We start from the raw sequence: 19,980 nt of genomic DNA, 5'->3' as shown, positions 1-19,980 counted from the left end.
GGAAGGGTCCGTTCTCTTGTAGTCGTTAGTTATTCATTCTGCATGTAAACATATGGTGAAATTGAATCAGAAGTGGGCTGCACATTGATTGGAAAAGTCAATCATATCATTAATGTAAATATTGCATATGGTTTGATTTTACTTGGGTGTATTTATATTGATTGATTTACTACAGCATGACATGTATATCGACCGAATAAAATGCTTCCCTCTGTTTGATACACATTATTCATTGAATATTTTGATGGATGAGCTATTAGTACAATGAATATTTGATGAGTATAATGAATGAATTTTTAAAAGAATTATTGCTTTGAGTTATAGGGGAGTTTGTGAATAAACAATGGTAAACTGATGAAATTACCTAGAATAAATGGGGGGGGGGGGATATTATGCATATATATGGTATGAAACTTTTTTAGATGTTGTAAGATTAGAGAAGTGTTTACAAAGATTGTGAAATTCAGGTCTCTAGGTGCTCAGATGGGGGTTTATAGCTCATATAGTGAAAAATGTGATATCAAATACACAGGGGCTAAGCCCGTTTTGGGCCCGAACTTTGTGATATACTTTGGTATCACAGAGTTTGGGCCCAAAATGGGCTATAGGGGCGCCCCTGCCTGTGATCAAATATTAAAACATCTTGACTCCATGATATTCATCAACCAAAGGGTTACAGAGAGTAATTTAATTACTAGAAGAAATGCATTTACCAAAAATGGTGAAATTGACAGGGCCCCATGGATCAGTGGTTAATAAAGGTGCAAGAACGGGGCAAAACTTCTGGCTTAATTGTATACTGAAAAGGTATTATCTCATTAAATATCTTCTTGATTCTTCTAGACATAAAACAGCAAAACTGCATATATAGTACTTGTATTAATGAAGATAGAAACATAATTATTATTCCCAAATTGCGATATTTGTGGCCCCTGGGTCGGGAGATTTAGTGCGTGGGGTTTTATTGCTCATAGAGTGAAAATGCACTATTCTTGAAAAATCTACTTTTCTCCGGAATAACTGAATACACAGTAGTTATAAGAAAAGTTGTGACTGTTGTGGCCCTAGGGTCAGGGGGTTGGGGGGTTACTAGGGTGGAGCTTTTATTGCTCATAAAGTGAAATTGTGCTGTTTCTTTAGAAATCTGGGTTTTATGTTTAAGGTGGAGCTAACTTCTTCAAAAAAATCTTTTGGTTTTTTTTTTTTTTTACTTCTGGACATCAATCAACTAAACTGAGTACAGTGTAATGATATGATGTGCAGCCTCTACCATATTGGGAAATAAATGGGTCCAGGTTTTGGTACCAGGGTTTGTTATTCTAGATGTCCATCTTCTATTCGTCCCTGTCAATTTGCATCTATAGGTAACAATGTTGTAAAAAGATGTTAGAAGTGGACAGACTTGACATAGAGGTGGCTTTTGACCAGGTGTCGATCACGAGCCCATTCCATTATCTAGGTTTCAAAGATTTATGTGTGTTAAACTCAAATGAGTGTTAAAGCATGTAGGCCTCTTGTTTTCTTCATCTGAACTGCTCAGTTGATACTAATCATAAATGTAATTGATATTAATCATAAGACAAGTTTTAATCTCATATTCAAAGTGATGTACAGAGGAAGCTCATTAAGAAAATGTTGGTATATAGCTGCATTAATTGTTGCACAATTTCCGATGCACTGTAGATTCCTAAATATAGAAAAGGAATTTATTATCACTTACCACTCACAAAATAAAATTACTGGCTTTTATTTTAATATTGTTGAAATACTCTTGATCAATATAGACTATATTTACAAATTCATGATCATGCGATTTGACGTCCATGAGGTATTTCGCGATATTATGAATTTGCGTAAAATAAGGAATCTACACTGTAATTGATCGTAGTATAGAGTGAAACATGCTGATAACGAGAACCAGGAATGTGCACTTATTGCAAAGTGATATTTATTCCCCTATGAGAGGAAAATAACAAAAATGTTATTGGATGTAATGAAGTTTGGTTATAATTAATGAACTGTTTTTTACTTACCCTGGAGGTTTTTCATAACTGTGTTTCACTGTATATGTATTCTAATGCAACTGTTTTGTAATCTGCATTTTCATTTGCCAGTGCACTGCTGTTTAAAGGCAGTTAAATGATCATTAACTTAACAAGACAGAAAGTTTAATTTTTTATTGTGATGTCATTTAAAGGATAAAATGTTGTGACCGTTAAATCAGCTTTAATGGGCGCAAATAACAAATTGAGAAGTTAGTGATTCCCTTATTGAAACTCGTGCTGTTTAAGTACAAAATGACAGAAACTCTTGCTGTATAAGTACAAAATGACAAACTCTTGCTTTGCTTATAAGTACTAACAGCAGAAACCCTTGCTCTGTTTAAGTACTAATGGCAGAAACTCTTGCTCTGTGTAAGTACTTATGGCAGGCACCCTTGCTCTGTTTAAGTACTAATGGCAACAATTTCAGTTCAATTTGAGATCTACATATAATTTTATGATATCCGATTTCATAGGTAAATTTGAAAGAACGGTGAAGTCAAGACAAAACAAGTTGGAGGCAAGTTTAAGTGTATTATAAGAGTTCCGAGCTGAATTGATATGCTTTACGGTTTGTCATGCCATTTGTTTTTTACACTCAGAAAAGAGGTAGTTTATACCTATTACCAACACCCTTTGGGAGATTGGGGTAAGCGGCGGGTATTCTAAGTGAGCATTGCTCACAGTACCTCTTGCTATCTCTGTGATGCCACAATAAATAAGTGACAGTTTAAGGAGGTACTCTACATCGTCATAATGGCTGAATTCCTTTTAAAATATGGATGAAAATATGAATATGTACATGTATTAGCAATATATATCTATTCATTTAAAAAATCATCACCTAACTAAGTAGCTCAGTAGGTTGGCACGTCGACTGCTGAACTGTAGATTGTGTGTTCGAGTCCAGCAGGGGTTTTAAAAAATTTTCAGATTGCTTTCTATAAAACTGCATTTTTTGACTAAATAAAGTAAATTTGAAAGTTTTCAATTTCAAAATATTGTACATATCCTCCACTTTTCATCCATATCAAATTTCTCTGGTGTAGCATACCTCCTTTAGATTTAGAGGCACTCTTTTTACGTAGTCCTGTTTTTATGTGCCACCGGTCAAATTGACCGGTACGGTAGAGAAAGGGTTAAGGCAGTTATAGCTCAATATTTCAACAGCTTTGTCAAACAAACAAAAAATCACTTGTCTATATCGATCACTGATGTTCTTAACATTGTAGATTGAATTCATTATTAAGGTCTTTCGGTAGCCGATAAACCTTATTATTCTTAAGTTTTTTCTCTATTATGTAAGATATTGACAAGCATATTAAAGTAAGTAAAGAATTATTGAATTTCCAAAAGTCATGTCTTTTTGTAAATTCATTCAATTTACAACAATTAGTACAACTGGTGAATGATGAGAACAATAGCTGCTTGCATACTTTACACAAAGAACCATAGTTAACAAAGATTTTGGTATTAAAAAAAAAGTAAAGTCCTGCTTCTTTGATTTGCTTTTTTCTTCTCCAGGTTAATCTTAAGTATAGGTTATTTTCACAGTATACACCTTTTAGGTTTAGAGCATCCATAACTTTTATAACTTCAAGTCTTGATTTTAGACTTTTTGAAATTTTGTACTTCATTGAAAATGAAATCAAAGATACTCCGAGACGAGTCAATCTCCAGTAAAAATGAGTGTCCACAATAAGAACATTTAAAATTAAATGATTTCTATCATTGTCCCTATATTCGTTACATTCTTATTCACTATTACTGCATTTTAAATATTGGAATTTCAATAATTTTCAAGTTTTTATGCCCCGAAGATCGGGGGGGGGGGCATATTGTTTTTGTCCTGTCTGTCATTCTGTAATTCTGTCTAAAACTTTAACCTTAATGCTAATAACTTTTGAACAGTAAGTGCTAGAGCTCTGATATTTCACATGAGTATTCCTTGTGACAAGACCTTTCCGTTGGTACTAAACCTTTTGACCTGGACATTTGACCTACTTTTAAAAAAATTGACATTGGTCATAACTTCTAAATGGTAAATATTGGAGCTTTCATATTGTACATGAGCATTTCTTGTGACAAGATCTTTCTACTGGTACCAAGATATTTGTCCTTGTGACCTTGGCCATCTTCGGAATTGGCCATTATGGGGGGCATTTGTGTTTCACAAACACATCTTGTTTAGCAATAACTTTTCCTCTTAAAGAAATGTACATCCTACATGTTTAGCATGCACATTCAATTTATTCATAAGAGAGCTAGTTGTTTAAACATCTCCCACTTTCGCAGCGATTGCTCAGATAAGATCTGTTCAAATACAGAAAATGTCCACTTGACAACAATCAGGTGTATAATTACATGCTACAATTCTTTTGGACCTAATTAAAGATGAGCAGACAGAATGACATTGCATGGCAATAACACCAACCGGTCAAGTATACGGCTGGCCGGGCATTGTCAACTCATTTTGAGATGGACAACATATTGCAGCTGTTTACTTTAAAAGATCACACGGATTATAAGGGTATTCTTCAGATTAATTGATCATTCATTATGTTCGTTAATCTCTGATGGACCTATAATGTAGAGACTATGACTCAGTAACAATTATTATCAAGTTTTAAAGCAAAAAATGAACCATTCATCCACATCATTCTCTAGATAACTGAGACAGAGAAGTGTTTTGGTAAAGGTATCTGACATGCTGTGGGAGACCAATTTTGTGTAGAATAAAGACAGTATGTTGGATTGTGCTGTGTAGAAAACATGGATTGTAAGGGAATACAAATCGGGGTCAAAATATACAGTAAAACACATTTATAGCAAACATCCAGGGCCAGCCAAAAACAGTTTGTGAGATCCAATACATTGTTTTTATTTTCCTTTCATAATAACTACCGTATATACTCGCCTATAAGTCGGTCCGCCTATAAGTCGGTTATATTTTTTAAGGTTATTTTGTAGGAATTTGCCATTGACCCGCTTATAAGTCGGTACAAATTTTTGTCAGAATCGGTTGACAATTTCAAGTCAATGCTCTAGTGTTTTTACCTATGTTTCAAAAAATATTTTGAGAAATTAATAATTATGAGGTGCTCAATATCCAAGCCATATCTGTTTGGGGTTTAAACGCAACCCTTGATCTATTATGGGCAATGATCCCTTGTTTACAGGGTCTATGCAATTATGGTCTCCTAATTACCAGTACCTGACACCGTGTTTACTTAGTGGCACGTGCCTCGCGAAAACTGTTATTGTGGGATTCCAGTATAATTCATTGTATCAACAATAGAGTTTTTTAAGAGTCAAGAATGATGATCTAAATTATCTGTTCACAATATTCAATATTTTATGAAATATATTTCAGCCGGTATACATATGAATATTTCAATATTAAATCGGGTTTGTAATTCAATTTTACCGATAAACGATAGATTAGTTGAATTGAAAGTATTAGTTACCGGTATGTAAATAATTTTTAACTAGATAAAAATATGTAAATACTTGTACTTTATACATAATTTTAAAATACACAAGCAACACAATATGTCTAGTATGCAATAATCATTTGTGTGGTAGTCCATGATAATCGTCGGAGTTGTTTAAAAAACACTACATTACGCCGCCCAGAAAAATACCAATCTTCTTAGTACGCGCCTATAAGTCGGACATAGAATTTTGGACCAAAAATCGACTCCCAAAAATCCGACTTATAGGCGAGTATATACGGTATATCAATTCACATTCGTTATAAGGGTGTTTGTTATAAGGATGTTTTACTGTACTGTGACATTAAAGCTACAGGTGTTGGATAGATTTGTTGATGATGAGGAGTGATTTAGTGCAGTGTTACCCTAGTAGACCTTTCTATTTACTGGGTGTTAAGTCCTGTCATCTAACTGTAGCTGAATGAGGTTTAATTAAAATCAGAGGAGTACTAAATGTACAGTGGCATAATGATTGTTACATTCTGGGGAAAAATTGGATTAGAATTGATTTTTACTGGAGTTACAATTCCTTACACTCTTAATTGTCATGATAAGTCTGTGATGATAAATCTTTGTTAGATTGAATTGAGAAACTTCTGGATGAAATTATGTGTTCCATATGTTTCAATATCTTGTTTAAACATGTTTGTCTTTTTGATTTTCTCATGGGAATCTGGATTAGAATAGGTCCTCAGTACCCCTTGCTTGTCGTAAGAGGGAACTAAATGGGGTGGTCCTTTGGATGAGACTGCAAAACCGAGGTCCTGTGTCACAGCAGGTGTGGCAAGATGAAGATCCCTCCCTGCTCAAAGGCCATAAGCGCTGAGCGTAGGCCTAAATTTTGTAGCCCTTCACTAGCAATGGTGACGTCTCCATATGAGTGAAAAATTCTCGAGAGGGGTGTTAAACAATATAAAATCAATCAATCAATCTTTTTTATTTGTTCTATATGATAAGGGATAAGATAACTGAAAAATGTGTACCAGCAAACTAAATGTGATCCTAGATTTATTACCCATCTTCACTAGATCTAAGAATAATGATCTATTTGGTGCCTTGACCCCAGAATTATTTTTTGTCTTCTTAACTTAGATGAGACGGTGAAGGCCTTGTGAAAATGTCAGATACCACCACAAATGCCTTGCCGACGGGCGGTGAAGTGGACCTCTCTTGTGACACATTCATCGTAAAGAATCACACCCAGATTGACTTCACCAATGGAGAGTATGGGGGGATTCCTTTTAACTTGATCCTCAATTCTGTTGGATGGGTGGTAAGTGCTGTTGTGCCTGTTGTATATTACCTTGCATTTCAGTCATCATGGCTACACAAATTGTTTGCTTGTTGTCTGTGTTACTTTTCTACATTTGTTACTTCTTCTGCAAAACATTTAGCCAATTTCAACAAAACTTGACACAAAGTGTCCTTATATATAGGTAATGAGGATTAATTTTTGATAAAATTGAAGGACCATGCCCGCTTCAAAAGGATATAAATAGGATTTGATGAACAGAGTGAGGTCATTGGAACATTTTCTTTACAAGAACCACACATCAAGAAGAGCCCAAGTGTACATGAATCCTTCCTGGGGTCGTGGCTGGGCTGCAATAGAGATGTCAAGTTTCATATAGAACTGTAGGAAATTCTCCTTCTTAAGAACCAGAAGAGCACAAATTGTCAAATTGTATGCAAGCATCCTTATGTAGTGTAATTTTGATTTTGTCCAAATCATGAGTCAAGAGGCAAAGGAGGTCATAATAGGGTTCAAAGGTGATTATGATTAGTGTCCCAAACTTTTGAGTCTTTATCATTGTATGAGTGTATAGTGACTTATCTGAGCATGGTGGTCCATAGGCCTTCGTATGCTTCAGAATAAAAAACTGATCACTGAAATGACTTTCTTGCATGCTTTAGAATAAAAATAGTAATCACTAAAATGATTTATTTCTTATATACAGCTACTCATCTTATTATTCACGGTACTGAGGAAAGTAGCCTGGGACTATGGAAGGATTGCGCTTGTCAGCAGGACAGAAGAGAAGTATGTACAAAATTTAACATCGAGCTTTCGGGGATTTAATTGTATGAAGTATATAGGCTTTGATCATCTGTTACGTTATATACTGGTTGTACATGTAGTAACATTTGTGAGTCTATACTGCTGGTCCAATGAAAACTAGGTGGAGAAATTGTGGTCAATTAAATTGAGTGACATTAAAGATAGCAATGTAATGATAGACAGACATTAATTTGTTGAATATATCCTGAATAATTAGGAATCTATATCTAATATGCTACAACTTGTAGCCAGACTTACAATATTTTATGACGGTTTGGGGGATTGGATATTTATAGGAATGCAAATAAATGAATTGATGTATCATGATATTTCTCATTTGTAAACATTCCTTCTGGTAAAAAGTGTTGAATAATTGCTTTATTTCTGTTGACAGTTTATGTGTCGCCTACAGACACATTGGGAATCACTATATCCATCAGTTAATGAATGGCTGGAGTCGCACGGCAATTAATAAAGTTTTCTTACATCACAGTTTGCAAATTTTGCAACACCTAACAGAGTTCTATAGAGGTCACTTGGAAGTTCAAATGTCAGGGCAGGCTACACATGTTTTTCTTGAGCGTTCTGATTTCATAATTTCAAGACAAGGGATTAGAACACTTCCAAATGCTCTGAAGCATCATTAAATTTTGTGTTATCCAAATCTGTGGGTCTTTTCACAAATTTTATGACTATTAAGATGAAAAATGTTTTTGTCTCTTATATTCAGCTGAATTCCAATAAGCCCTGATTAAAAACACAAGTTTTATTACCTATGTATATATATTTGCTTTGTTCATTCAAATGATGGATTGGTAATGGATTATGAAAACAAAATATACCTTACCAGTACATCAGATTATTTGTGCTCAAAATTTGAAAGACATTTTCATCATAACACAAATATTCATGGGTTAAGTAAAGACAAAACACAAAATTCATTTTGGTTAATGCACTTGAATTATGACCCCCCTTAGAATTCTACTGTGTAGGTTGGTCTGTGTACAAACTCAGCAGTTTTGATGGAGAATTGATTTTCATGTGTACTTTATTCTCAAGAGTATATCAGCTTCTTTGTTAAGGAATACCAGGGGAACACACTGAATAGTTCAGCTATCGATAAAACAGTTTTATAAATATCTGTACAAGCTGATCCCTGATCGTAGAGGATGATACCTTTGACATCGCATTCGATGTTCCATATGAAAATTGTAACACAAACACCTAAACACTTGTGTCCTTTTGTAGATAAATTCTTTCAGCTACAGCCATTTCCTGCCACATGGGCGAGTGATATGGTTTCAAAAGGGAGAATACAATGTATTTTCTGTGCATTGTTTTATAAACCGCTCTCCCCAGAAAACATGTATTAAATGTGTTTATATCTTTTTTTCAGCCAGAATTTGACTACCAACAGCCAGTACAATGTGTAATAACAAATGCTTGCCGCACATATGATATAACCCTATCATTATCTTCTGTCATAACAAACACTACTAGGCATCTGGTGCTTTACTCCTAATCACTCCTCTTGGGACTAGAACTTAACAGCCAGTCAACAGTAAATTCCCTCTCTGTTTCTTCAATGTAGAATAATAATTTCCATATATACTGAAGTAGTAGGTGAAGGAGACATTTCTAGTATGTGGATTCACTGTACATATTTATTTAGGATGTTTTGCAGCTGTCAACCTTTCATCCTCATAAAATTTGTTCATAGTTTTTAAAACATCAATTCCAATACATGTATATCTCCTTTTTCACACAGGAAAATTGTCAGTACTGACAAATTGTCATTACAATTTGTAGTCCTCTTATTTAGCACTGCAGTCCTCCAAGCTTTTATTACTCACATGAACCATGGATTCCAGTGAGCTAACCCCATCATCTCTCACAGTGAGCTAACCCCATCATCTCTCACAGTCATTGGTGTCAGGATCAGCATCAATTTTTCACATCTTCAACTTCAGTCTTCAAAACCTCAACTAAGCTAGGCGCAAGATGAAGGAAAATCAAGTTTTTTCAAATCAAGCAATGTGCGCTCCATTCCAATGATATCAGCTGACCTGTAGCTCTCTGTGAATATTTTAGGACAAACTGTGTATCTCAATATTTTCCCATAAAGCTACAGATCTGCAGCTATTTCAGGGAGAGAAAATTGGAATGTAATGAGTGTTTAAAATTCTTCTCAAGCACCATTTAGGTGAAATCTTTCTTGTATAATGTAAATTCCTGAGTAGGGGCATTACAATTCATTTAATTGATACATACAAGCATCCTCATGTAGTGTCCATACAAATATGTTGTAACCATGACCTCTTGTCCCGGGGAGAGTCACAATAGGGTAGGATTTTTTTAGCTCTTCTGAGCCGAAGGCTCAAAGAGCTAATCATATAGCCATATGTCTGGCGTGCGGTGTGCATCAACTTTTTGGAAAAAGAGCTATATCTCAAGAACCCCTTGGCCAATTTTTGTCAAATTTGTCACAGGTTATCCTTGGCCCAAGGGCTTTCATTTATACTAAAACTAGGGTTGTGACCCTTTAACAAGGGGAGATAATTAGGAAAATGCGAACAAAAAGTAGTGGTTGCCAAAAAATCTTCTTCTCAAGAACCACAAGGCAAATTATCACCAAACTTATGCATAAGGATGAGGATAGGTTGTAGATAAAAAATTGTTCAAGGCATCATCATGGGGCAAAGGGTGTGGTTTCAAGGTCACTTCAAAGTTGACCTTAAATTTTGTTTTGTTAAAACTTTGATATTTTGCTTAGTATAAGTACTAGGATCATCAAATTTTGTCAGTTGATGCATCTTGGGACCTAATATCAAGTTGTCTCAAAAGTAGGTCATGGTGACCTACTTTTTGAATTTCGCAGGTAATTATTATTAAATGGATTTTTATGCATATCTTGGACACTTTTGAGCCTATGATCATCAAAATGTGTCAGTTGATGGATCATGGGACCCTGAACTTTGTCATGTGAAAAGTATGTCACCATGACCTACTTTCTGAATTTTATGGCTAATCATTTATGAATACATTTTAGGTTGTTATTTCAGATACTGAGATGTTTAGAATCATCAAACCTTGTAAGTTGATGCGTCTAGAGATCTCAAAACATATTTATAAAAAAAAGTATGTCACAGTGACCTACTTTTTGATTTTGCAGACATTCAAATTTCACATTTTCAATTTTAGATGCATATTTTGGACACTATGAAAGCTAGGATCATCAAACTTTGTCAGTTGATGCATCTTGAGTCTTCATAGTTTTTTGACCTAAAAGTAGGTCACCGTGACCTACTTTTGGAATTTATTTGACTTACAATTATCAAACTTTGTCAGTTGATTCATGTTGAGTTTTCAGAGTGTGTTGACTAAAAAGTAGGTCACTGTGACCTATTTTTGGATTTTGACGGCTATATTTGAATATTTCAGATACTATTTGACTTACAATCATCAAACTTTGTCAGTTGATGGGTCTTGAGTCTTCAGAGTGTGTTGACCAAAAAATAGGTCACTGTGACCTACTTTTGGAATTTCACATTTATATCTGAATATTTCCGATACTATTTGACTTCAATTATCAAACTTTGACAGTTGATGCATCTTGAGTCTTTAGAGTGTGTCGACCAAAAAGTAGGTCACTGTGGCCTTCTTTTGGAATTTGACGGCTATATTTGAATACTATTTGACTTGTCAGTTGATGCATCTTGAGTCTTAGTGTGTCTCCAAAAGTAGGTCACCGTGACCCACTTTTGGACAGTTACATTTAAATTTTCATGTACTATTTGACTTAACATCATCAAACTTTGTTAATTGATGAATCTTGGTTAGTGAGAATTTTTGCCTGTTCTACAATGTATCAGAAGAGCAATTCTAGGACCATGGGCCTCTTGTTTTACATAGAAATAGATAGAGAAAAAAAATCTCTGAAAATCTTCATCTCAATAATGAGAAGAGTACAATTTGTCAAATTAATTAGCTCTCACCCTCATGTATTGTTGATTTGATATTGTTCAAACCGTGACCCCCGTCTTCTATCTGAATGGAGCCACCATAGGGCTTTAAAGATTTATATATAGGAATAGATTGTAGAATTCAAGTGTTCATATGTAAGCATCTGCATGTGATTGCTTCCAGTTTGTTGAAAAAGGGACCACAATAGTGTATCTGTATGAGGCAGTTGCAGAATTGTAGCTCTGGTCTGTCCCAAACTTTTCTCAGAGAGCTACAGTTCTGCAGCTATGTATGAGGAAGGCCTCCCGTTGACTTTCTGACACTAGTGTCTCGAATTGTCGAGGAAGTTATAACTTGCTATGTATCATTTGATCAGCTCAGGTCATACGCCAGACTGCTATGAATGTTTAAGGAAATGGTGTATTGATTTTAGTGACAAGAATCAAGGCCACCATGTTTTTTCCTAAGTCTCGGACTCTGTCATTTGCAGACAACCTGACATTAGAATTTGCATTTTGATGGATTTTGTCTGGTTGGTTTTCGGCAGCATGCAGATATCATATAGTAGTAGCGCAGTCGCATGAAACATGGCATATGGTTCTCAGATTTCATATCATATTACATTGTCACCATACAGAAATATATTTCTGCTTTAATTGATAGGCACAAATTAATGTTTTTATCAGTATCAGTATTTTCAGACCGATTTATTTTCACATGAACATTTACATAAAATTTATTGCAATAAGACTAATTATGGTGTAATGATGAGAAAGTAATGAATTATTAATGTGGTAATTTTCTGTTTAATCTGATTTCGAGGGGGATGATACAAAATGGCATTTAAATGCTTTGATAACTTTGAAGTTATTTTTGTGTAGCTGTGATGCGACTAAAGTCATTTCTGTATTCTATGATGACATTAAAGTCATTTCTGTATTCTATGATGACATTGTTTCTGTAGGTGGACATCACTTTTTTATGGGGATCATGATGACAACAAGGACAAAATGCAGGGGTCTGTGGAGTCCCTGGACTCTCATCTCCACAAGCACGACAGTGTGAGTAGATGTATATTACGGTATCACATGACCACATGTATCCATTAGGATAACATTTGCAGGTCATCATAGGATTTTAACAGTCACCATTGAATTTTGCAGCTGGAGCCAGTTTTCTTTTTTAATTGTCATATGAGTTACAAGATAATGTTTAAATTATTATGCCCTAAGCATGGCCAAGTCCTGTGATAAATTTGATCTGAAAATATAACTTTTACGTTGATCTTGAGAGATGCTTTGACCTTGAACTTTCATTTTACTAGCTATGTAGAGAGATAGAGAGAGAGAGAGAGAGAGAGAGAGAGAGAGAGAGAGAGAGAGAGAGAGCAAGAGTGTGAGAGATTCAGTGATTGTTCTGTTATAACTCTTTTCCCCTTGATGATCGACACACTCTTCATTACTGCCAAACTGTCTTATGGGTACTAGTTTAGTAAGTCTAGTAGATTTCATAGACCGACCAAAATATGGCAGACAACACAATAAACATTGAGAAAATAACGAAGTTTATTTTTAAAGTATTTTTATAAATCAGTCATTAATTTAAAATGTGAATTTACATGTGGTTGCTATATATTTAACAGGAAAGTGGTAATGGCTTTTGCCAGTGCATAAAATCAGGATAGTTGGCATGTATGCAGCTGTTGTGATTAACTGACAGTGATATAACTAGAGCAAAGCTCGTTGCATAGCAACGAGAGGTCTTCCGTTGGAGCTGTGTGACATAAAAACCTAGCAATTAGACATGATTGAGAAACGAACTGTATATTAAATTGCAGATTTTAAAATTCATGCCTGACTCAATGCTCTAGAGTTTTGAATTTAAAACAAATCAAACGTAAGACCAGGGACGTATAAACAGGTATATACATTCCTGGAAAGACTGAATTATTCGAAAAATCCAATATGATCAAAAACATAACATTCTGTGTTATATTTAGGACGACAATGTTTACTTTGTGTACATGCCTGGTTCACACGCGATGGTTCCTCGAGGCGGCTACGTAATTGTAAACAAAAACAAACCCCACGGTGTATGTAAGATGCGTGTAGTTAATGACTAAGTTATTCTATGCTTGAAGGTTTGTTTCTTCAATTATAAATATATCGTTGTTTTAATAACAAACGTAGAAGAGATAACCTTTTCCTCTTTTTTTCTTTGGAACGATTGTTTATATTAAAGCTACTAACTAAAGTAATAAAAAAAAGAAAGTTGACGATAGATGATTTTTAAAGGAACCATAGATCACTTTAAAACCTTATTTTAAAAGAATATTAGCATTTCATGAAGTCAGATTTATCAATTAAAGCAAATTTATTTAAGTTATACGCATATTTTTCCCCCTTCACCTACCTAATGATACGGTTACCTGTTTGCGGGTCAGGCTTTTTACTCATATATAATACAATACTCGAGCAAAATATTATGTTTATGAGATCAATAAGATGTTAAAGAACAACTTTTCCAGCGAAAGCCACATCGAAATATTTACCGTTTTTGAGTTATAAAGCGAAAACTTTGAAGATGCCCAGATCCCTAATTTAAGGGGCCAGTCCCTTTTTAGGGATATCAAAAGAAAGCTCTTAACATTTTGCACAACTTTTGTTCGACACGTCTTCACAAAATATTTTTAGTTTGAAAGATACAAAGGAAAATATGTGTAATTTTTTGCTCCTTTAGGCGTCCTAATTTTTTAACCCTGTCAACCACCATTTTAAACGCTGTAATCAAAAAACAAAAAACAATGTGCACAACTACAATGCTCCTACTTTTCATTTTCAATGCATTTTCTGCTCTAGCTTATACAGTCTCGGAGCCTTTGTCTGGAAACCAAAGCCCCTAAAATTTCATTCAAAGGGGAATAACTCGTGGACAGAAGGGAATTTCTGAAATGTAGTACATAATTTTAAAATTGTTCTGTAAAGTTTATAAACCCTGAATATTTGAGCAAAATCCATGCAGAAATGAGCGAGATATGAAGCTTCAAAGTTAGCATCTAGGAAAAAGAAAAAAAAAAGAATAATAAGAATAATCTTAACCAGCACAATCAGTAGAAGGTCTTCCGTTGTTACGGAAGACCTTAATTATCATGAGATTTATGACAGCAAAAATTGTCACTGCACTGACCTGAACTTAAAACCTGAAGAAATTGGTGATCCTTTAGTGCTATGGATTGTGTGCCTACTTTTTGGGTTACAATCATTGAAGAAAAAATGTACTCCCTACTTTATGGTATCTTTCTAATTTGTTAAACATATATTGCTATTATTTTTCTAACTTTCATGAACCCAGTCCCAAAATTTGACCAAGAGCATTGGTTAAAATTGAATGACTTGTCATTCAACGGATTATGAATTGATAAGTTTCCGAGTTGTACATTATTGACTTTGAATAAGATTGCTTGTTGTGAGATTGAATTAGACATACCATCTGTTGTAAATCAATAACTTGTAACACTTTGCCTGTCAGAGGACACATCAAGATATCAAAAGATCACCATTATCATATAAAAAGACAATAAGGAACATGTGGTTTATCTAAAACAACAAAAAGCAAATTTTGTTTTATCTTCATTTCAGGGTGTCTGCTCTTGGATTCCAGCATTTTTCAGGGTCAAGTAAGTTATCTGGAGATTTAAAAGAAAAATAAGATTGCAAGAATGAGATGCACTCGCAGTAAAGTTATAATGAAGTTACACCAACTGTATATAAGTACACATACCAGATATATGTTGTATACACAACAGTTCTCATGCAAATTGAATTTCTTTGATAAATTTCCTAAAGCATTATGGCAAGAGTGCCTTTCTTATAGTTAATATACCTCACCCCACTCATTAGCAAAACTGGGGTAGTATTAGAATCAATTTGCTCATCTGTTTGAAAGGTTTGTTGCAAATGATTTTGCTTTTTATCCAGAGTCAAAAGTACTATACACAGAGACTTGCCTTGGGATGTGGATGATACCTATAGATTTTGGAATCTGAAGGTTAAAGGGGCATGGACATGGTTTATGATAAGTTGAAATTGACAGATTTTAGCTCACCTTAGCTGAAAGCTCAAGTGAGCTAGCACTTTTCTGACCACCCGTTGTCCATCTTTCTCTAAACTTTTCACATTTTTGACTTCTTCTCCAGAACCACTGGGCTAATTTCAACCAAACTTGGTAAAAAGTATCCTTGAGTGAAGGGGATTCAAATTTGTTTTGTTCATATGTAGGGCAACACCCTTCTCTAAGGGGAGATAATAGCAAAAATACACTTACAAATCCTCTCCAGAACCAGCAGACCAATTTCAACCAAACTTTGCACAAAGCATCCCTAGGTGAAGGGAATTCAAGTTTGTTCAAATGAAGGATAATGCTCCATTCAAAGGGGAGATAATCATGAAAGTTCAAAAATAGGGTGGGGTCATTTAAAAATCTTCTCAAGAACCACTGGGCCAGACAAGTTGACATGAAAACTTCCTAACATAGTGCAAATTCAAGTTTGTTAAAATCATGGTCCCAGGTGTGGGGCCACAATTGGGGATCAAAGTTTTACTTGCAAATATATAGGGAAAATATTTTTAAAATTTTTTTTTTAAGAACCACTGGGCCAGAAAAGTTAAAATTCATATGAAAGCTTCCTAACATAGTGCAGAATCAAGATTGTTAAAATCATGCCCCCCCCCCCCCCCCCCCCCCCCCCCCCCCCCCCCCCCCCCCCAGGTAGGGTGAGGCCATAATAGGGGATCAAAGTTTAACGTGCGAATACCCAGGTATGTAGGGAAAATCTTCTTCTCAAGAACCACTGGGTCAGAAAAGTTGAAATTTTCATGAAAAAAGCTTCATGACATAGTGCAGATTCAAGTTTGTTAAATAATAGCCTCTGGGGATAGTGTGGGGCCACAATAGGGGATCAAAGTTTTATATGCTCATATATTTATGGGGAATATCTTTAAAAATATTTCTTGAACTATTTAAGCTAGGGCTTTCATATTTTATATCTACATTCCTTATGGCAAGACCTTTCATGGGATATAATTGTGTGTGATCTTGTGACCTTGACCTTTACCTTGAAGTTGACCTACCTTTAATAAAAATCAGACCTATTCAATATGTCCTGAATTATCTAAGGTAGATCTTTCATATCTTGTATATACATTTCTTATGGCAAAACCTTTTATTTCATATTATGTTATTTGACCTTGTGACCTTGAACTTTGAGTTCGACCTACTTTTGAGAAAACATATATTAAATATATCTGGAACTATTTAGGTAGGGCTTTCATATTCTACCGTATTTTGCCGAATATAATACGCACTTTTTTTAGAGAATATTTTTGTGCCAGAAAGGGGTGCGTATTATATACCACTAGGTTTTTGACCTTTTTTTCCAGATGAAACTCGGCGATTAAGTAGTGTAATATTTCACTCAAAGACCAAGGCTTCGAATACTGTACTCCTTTTCACGTTCACCTATTTATTAAGTAGAAAATTCGACCTCAAGAAAATTACTACAGAAACGTAAAATTGCAGAAAATGTGATATATATACTTACAATATCTAAATAATTCAATTATCATGAAACAAACAGCCAATCAAATTGCATTGGATCTGACTATTCATTACATCGCATGCCGCCATTATTGAAAGCATGTGTACACAATGCCTTGACACGTGCTAAAATTGTTGGAAAATAATTTTGTCACTTGCTAAAAGTTTGTTTACTGTAAGTTTTATGAATAGGCCTAATTTTTAATGAAATACTTATTTGAATCTTTGAAATAACTATTCTTGCGTAAAAGCGGGTGTTTTACGAAGCCATTGTTGTGTACACTGCTTTTGTTAGATACCCCCTCCGGGTAAAGAAATACCTAACAAAATTTTTTTCACACATTTTAATAGTCATTGTAGTTAACGAGGAGTTGATAATTTGCATCTTTGTACCTACCATGGTGTGTTGATTACAGTAAAATAAGCGATAGTTTAATTTTATTTTTATAACATCGGCTATTTGATTGATTTTAAGTTTCAACAAAGGAAATATCGAGTCAGTTAAGACTTTAATGCTACAAAATCTCGTGCTTTGCTGAAATGAACAGGCTTGTCCGGGTTGATATTTCCCTGAAGATTCTCATTGAAGATTACCGCGATGTAGACCTCATCTCAAAAAGTTTGCAAATTATTGTGCGTTGTTTAGAATTCATTATTTCTACAAAAATATTAAGTGAAAATTAACACCAAGTATAAAATAAAGATTACCGCTTGGTCAAAATTTTTGCTGCGTATTATACACCCGAAGTGCATTTTTTCACCAACTTTTAGGCTCAAAGTGGGGGGTGCGTATTAAACACCACTGTGTATTATATTCGGCAAAATACGGTATATAGAGATTCGTTATGGCAAGACATTGTGACACGATGGTGTTTGATCTAATTTGACCTACTTTAAGAAAAACCTGACCTATCTAATATCTCCTGAACAATTTAAGATAGGACTTTTATAATTTGTATATAGATTCTTTATGGCAAGACCTTGTTAGACTTTTATGTTGACCTTGAACAATGGTAGGGCCAAGATGGCTCAGGTGAGCGATGTAGCCCATGGGTCTCTTGTTTCACTAGAAATCACAAAATCGTTGGCACAAACTTGTTATGAGATGAGGATGACCTCTATCAACTTTGGAGTCAACTGGTATGGAGGGGTGGGTTAGAGTGTCCTTATATAGAATTGGATTCTGGACCTTAAGTATTTTCCCTTTTCAACAGAAGTCATTATACGTTACATAATGTCAAGCAAACTGAACTCCGAGGTAGAAAAATGGTTTCAGGATAACAAGGTGTTTCTCCATTCACCTGGGTTCACAATAAATAGCTGTCTTCCACAATCCACTACCTTGATCTCTGTCTCGTTGTGCTTGGTACATCAATACAGCTCGGACAGGTTTAGTTTAACTCGGTGTTATGCGTGACATTGTGTGATTTACAGAGATAACGACATTCTACAGAAGGGCGGACAGGATGCCCTCCAGTATTTGTCCTTCCAGCGGTACCTCATTATCTACACCACCGTCGTCATGGTTCTCACAGTCGTCATCATCATCCCCGTCAATTTCTCCGGAAACAACAGTGAGTAACTGTCCCTTCTTAGTTGTGTCCACAGCCTTCATTTACAGTAAACATTTCCATAAACACTGACATCCATCAATAAAAACTTTGTTGATATATTTCAGTTTCAGAAAGTTGAAAAGTATTAACACTTTTCTGGTTTTGTTGTAGTTGGAAATAAAACCGACTTTGGGCATACAACCATTGGGAATTTAGATCCAGAGTATGTATACAGCTTCAATAAGAAAGTTCTCATTTCATTTATCAAGGTGAAATCATACAATCATTTGCAGAACTTCAGCTGCTCAGTTTATGTGCTGCAAATCACATGTACCTTGCACTTCCAGAGAGATTTTAGTTCTGCTAGAAGGCATATTTTCCTCTACAAGTTTTTTTTTAGCTCACCTGAACCGAAGGGTGAAGGGCTTTCAAGTGTGTTTAAATGAAGGGCCTTGTCCCGTTCAAAGGGGAGATAATCACAAAAATGCAAAAATAGGGTGGGGTCATTTAAAAATCTTCTCAAGAACCACTGGGCCAGAAGAGCTGAAATTTACCTGAAAGCTTTCTGACATATTTCAGATTCATGTTTGTTCAAATCATGGCTCCTGTGGGTAGGATGGGGCCACAAGGGGGGTCAAAGTTTTACATACAAATATAGAGGGAAAAACTTTAAAAATCTTCTTCTCAAGAACCACTGAGCCAGAAAAGCTGATTTTTACATGAAAGCTTCCTGACATAATGCAGATTCAAGTTTGTTCAAATCATGGGCCCCGGGAGTTGGATGGGGCCACAATAGGGGATCAAAATTTTACATACAAATATATAGGAAAAATCTTCTTCTCAAGAACCACTGAGCCAGAAAAGCTGGTTTTTACATGAAAACTTTCTGACATAGTGCAGATTCAAGTTTGTTCAAATCATGGCCCCCGGAGGTAGGATGGGGCCACAAGGGGGGATCAAAGTTTTACATACAAATATAGAGGGAAAAACTTTAAAAATCTTCTCAAGAATCACTAAGCCAGAAAAGCTGAGATTTACATGAAAGCTTCCTGATATAATGCAGATTCAAGTTTTTTCAAATCATGGCCACCCCGGGGGGGGGGGGGGGGGGGGGGGGGGCCACAATAGGGGATCAAAGTTTTACATACAAATATATAGGGAAAAACTTTAAAAATCTTCTTCTCAAGAACCACTGAGCCAGAAAAGCTGGTTTTTACATGAAAACTTTCTGACATAGTGCAGATTCAAGTTTGTTCAAATCATGGCCCCTGGGG

The 19,980-nt window shown here is 35.2% G+C and overlaps 1 protein-coding gene across 1 annotated transcript in view; it reads left to right on the top strand.

The window, feature by feature from the left end:
- The window catches only part of LOC125651075 (calcium permeable stress-gated cation channel 1-like), a 91,253-nt gene that overhangs the window by 41,951 nt on the left and 29,322 nt on the right, over positions 1–19,980 (top strand). The window contains 6 exon segments of the mRNA XM_056165091.1: positions 6–18; positions 3,370–3,402; positions 6,661–6,809; positions 7,495–7,577; positions 18,588–18,727; positions 18,878–18,929. Of these exon segments, the coding sequence (XP_056021066.1) occupies positions 6–18; positions 3,370–3,402; positions 6,661–6,809; positions 7,495–7,577; positions 18,588–18,727; positions 18,878–18,929 (470 nt within the window).

The sequence above is a fragment of the Ostrea edulis genome, chromosome 5 (assembly GCF_947568905.1).
Source record: "Ostrea edulis chromosome 5, xbOstEdul1.1, whole genome shotgun sequence".
NCBI lineage: Eukaryota > Metazoa > Mollusca > Bivalvia > Ostreida > Ostreidae > Ostrea > Ostrea edulis.
This window is presented reverse-complemented; position numbering and strand designations above follow the sequence as displayed.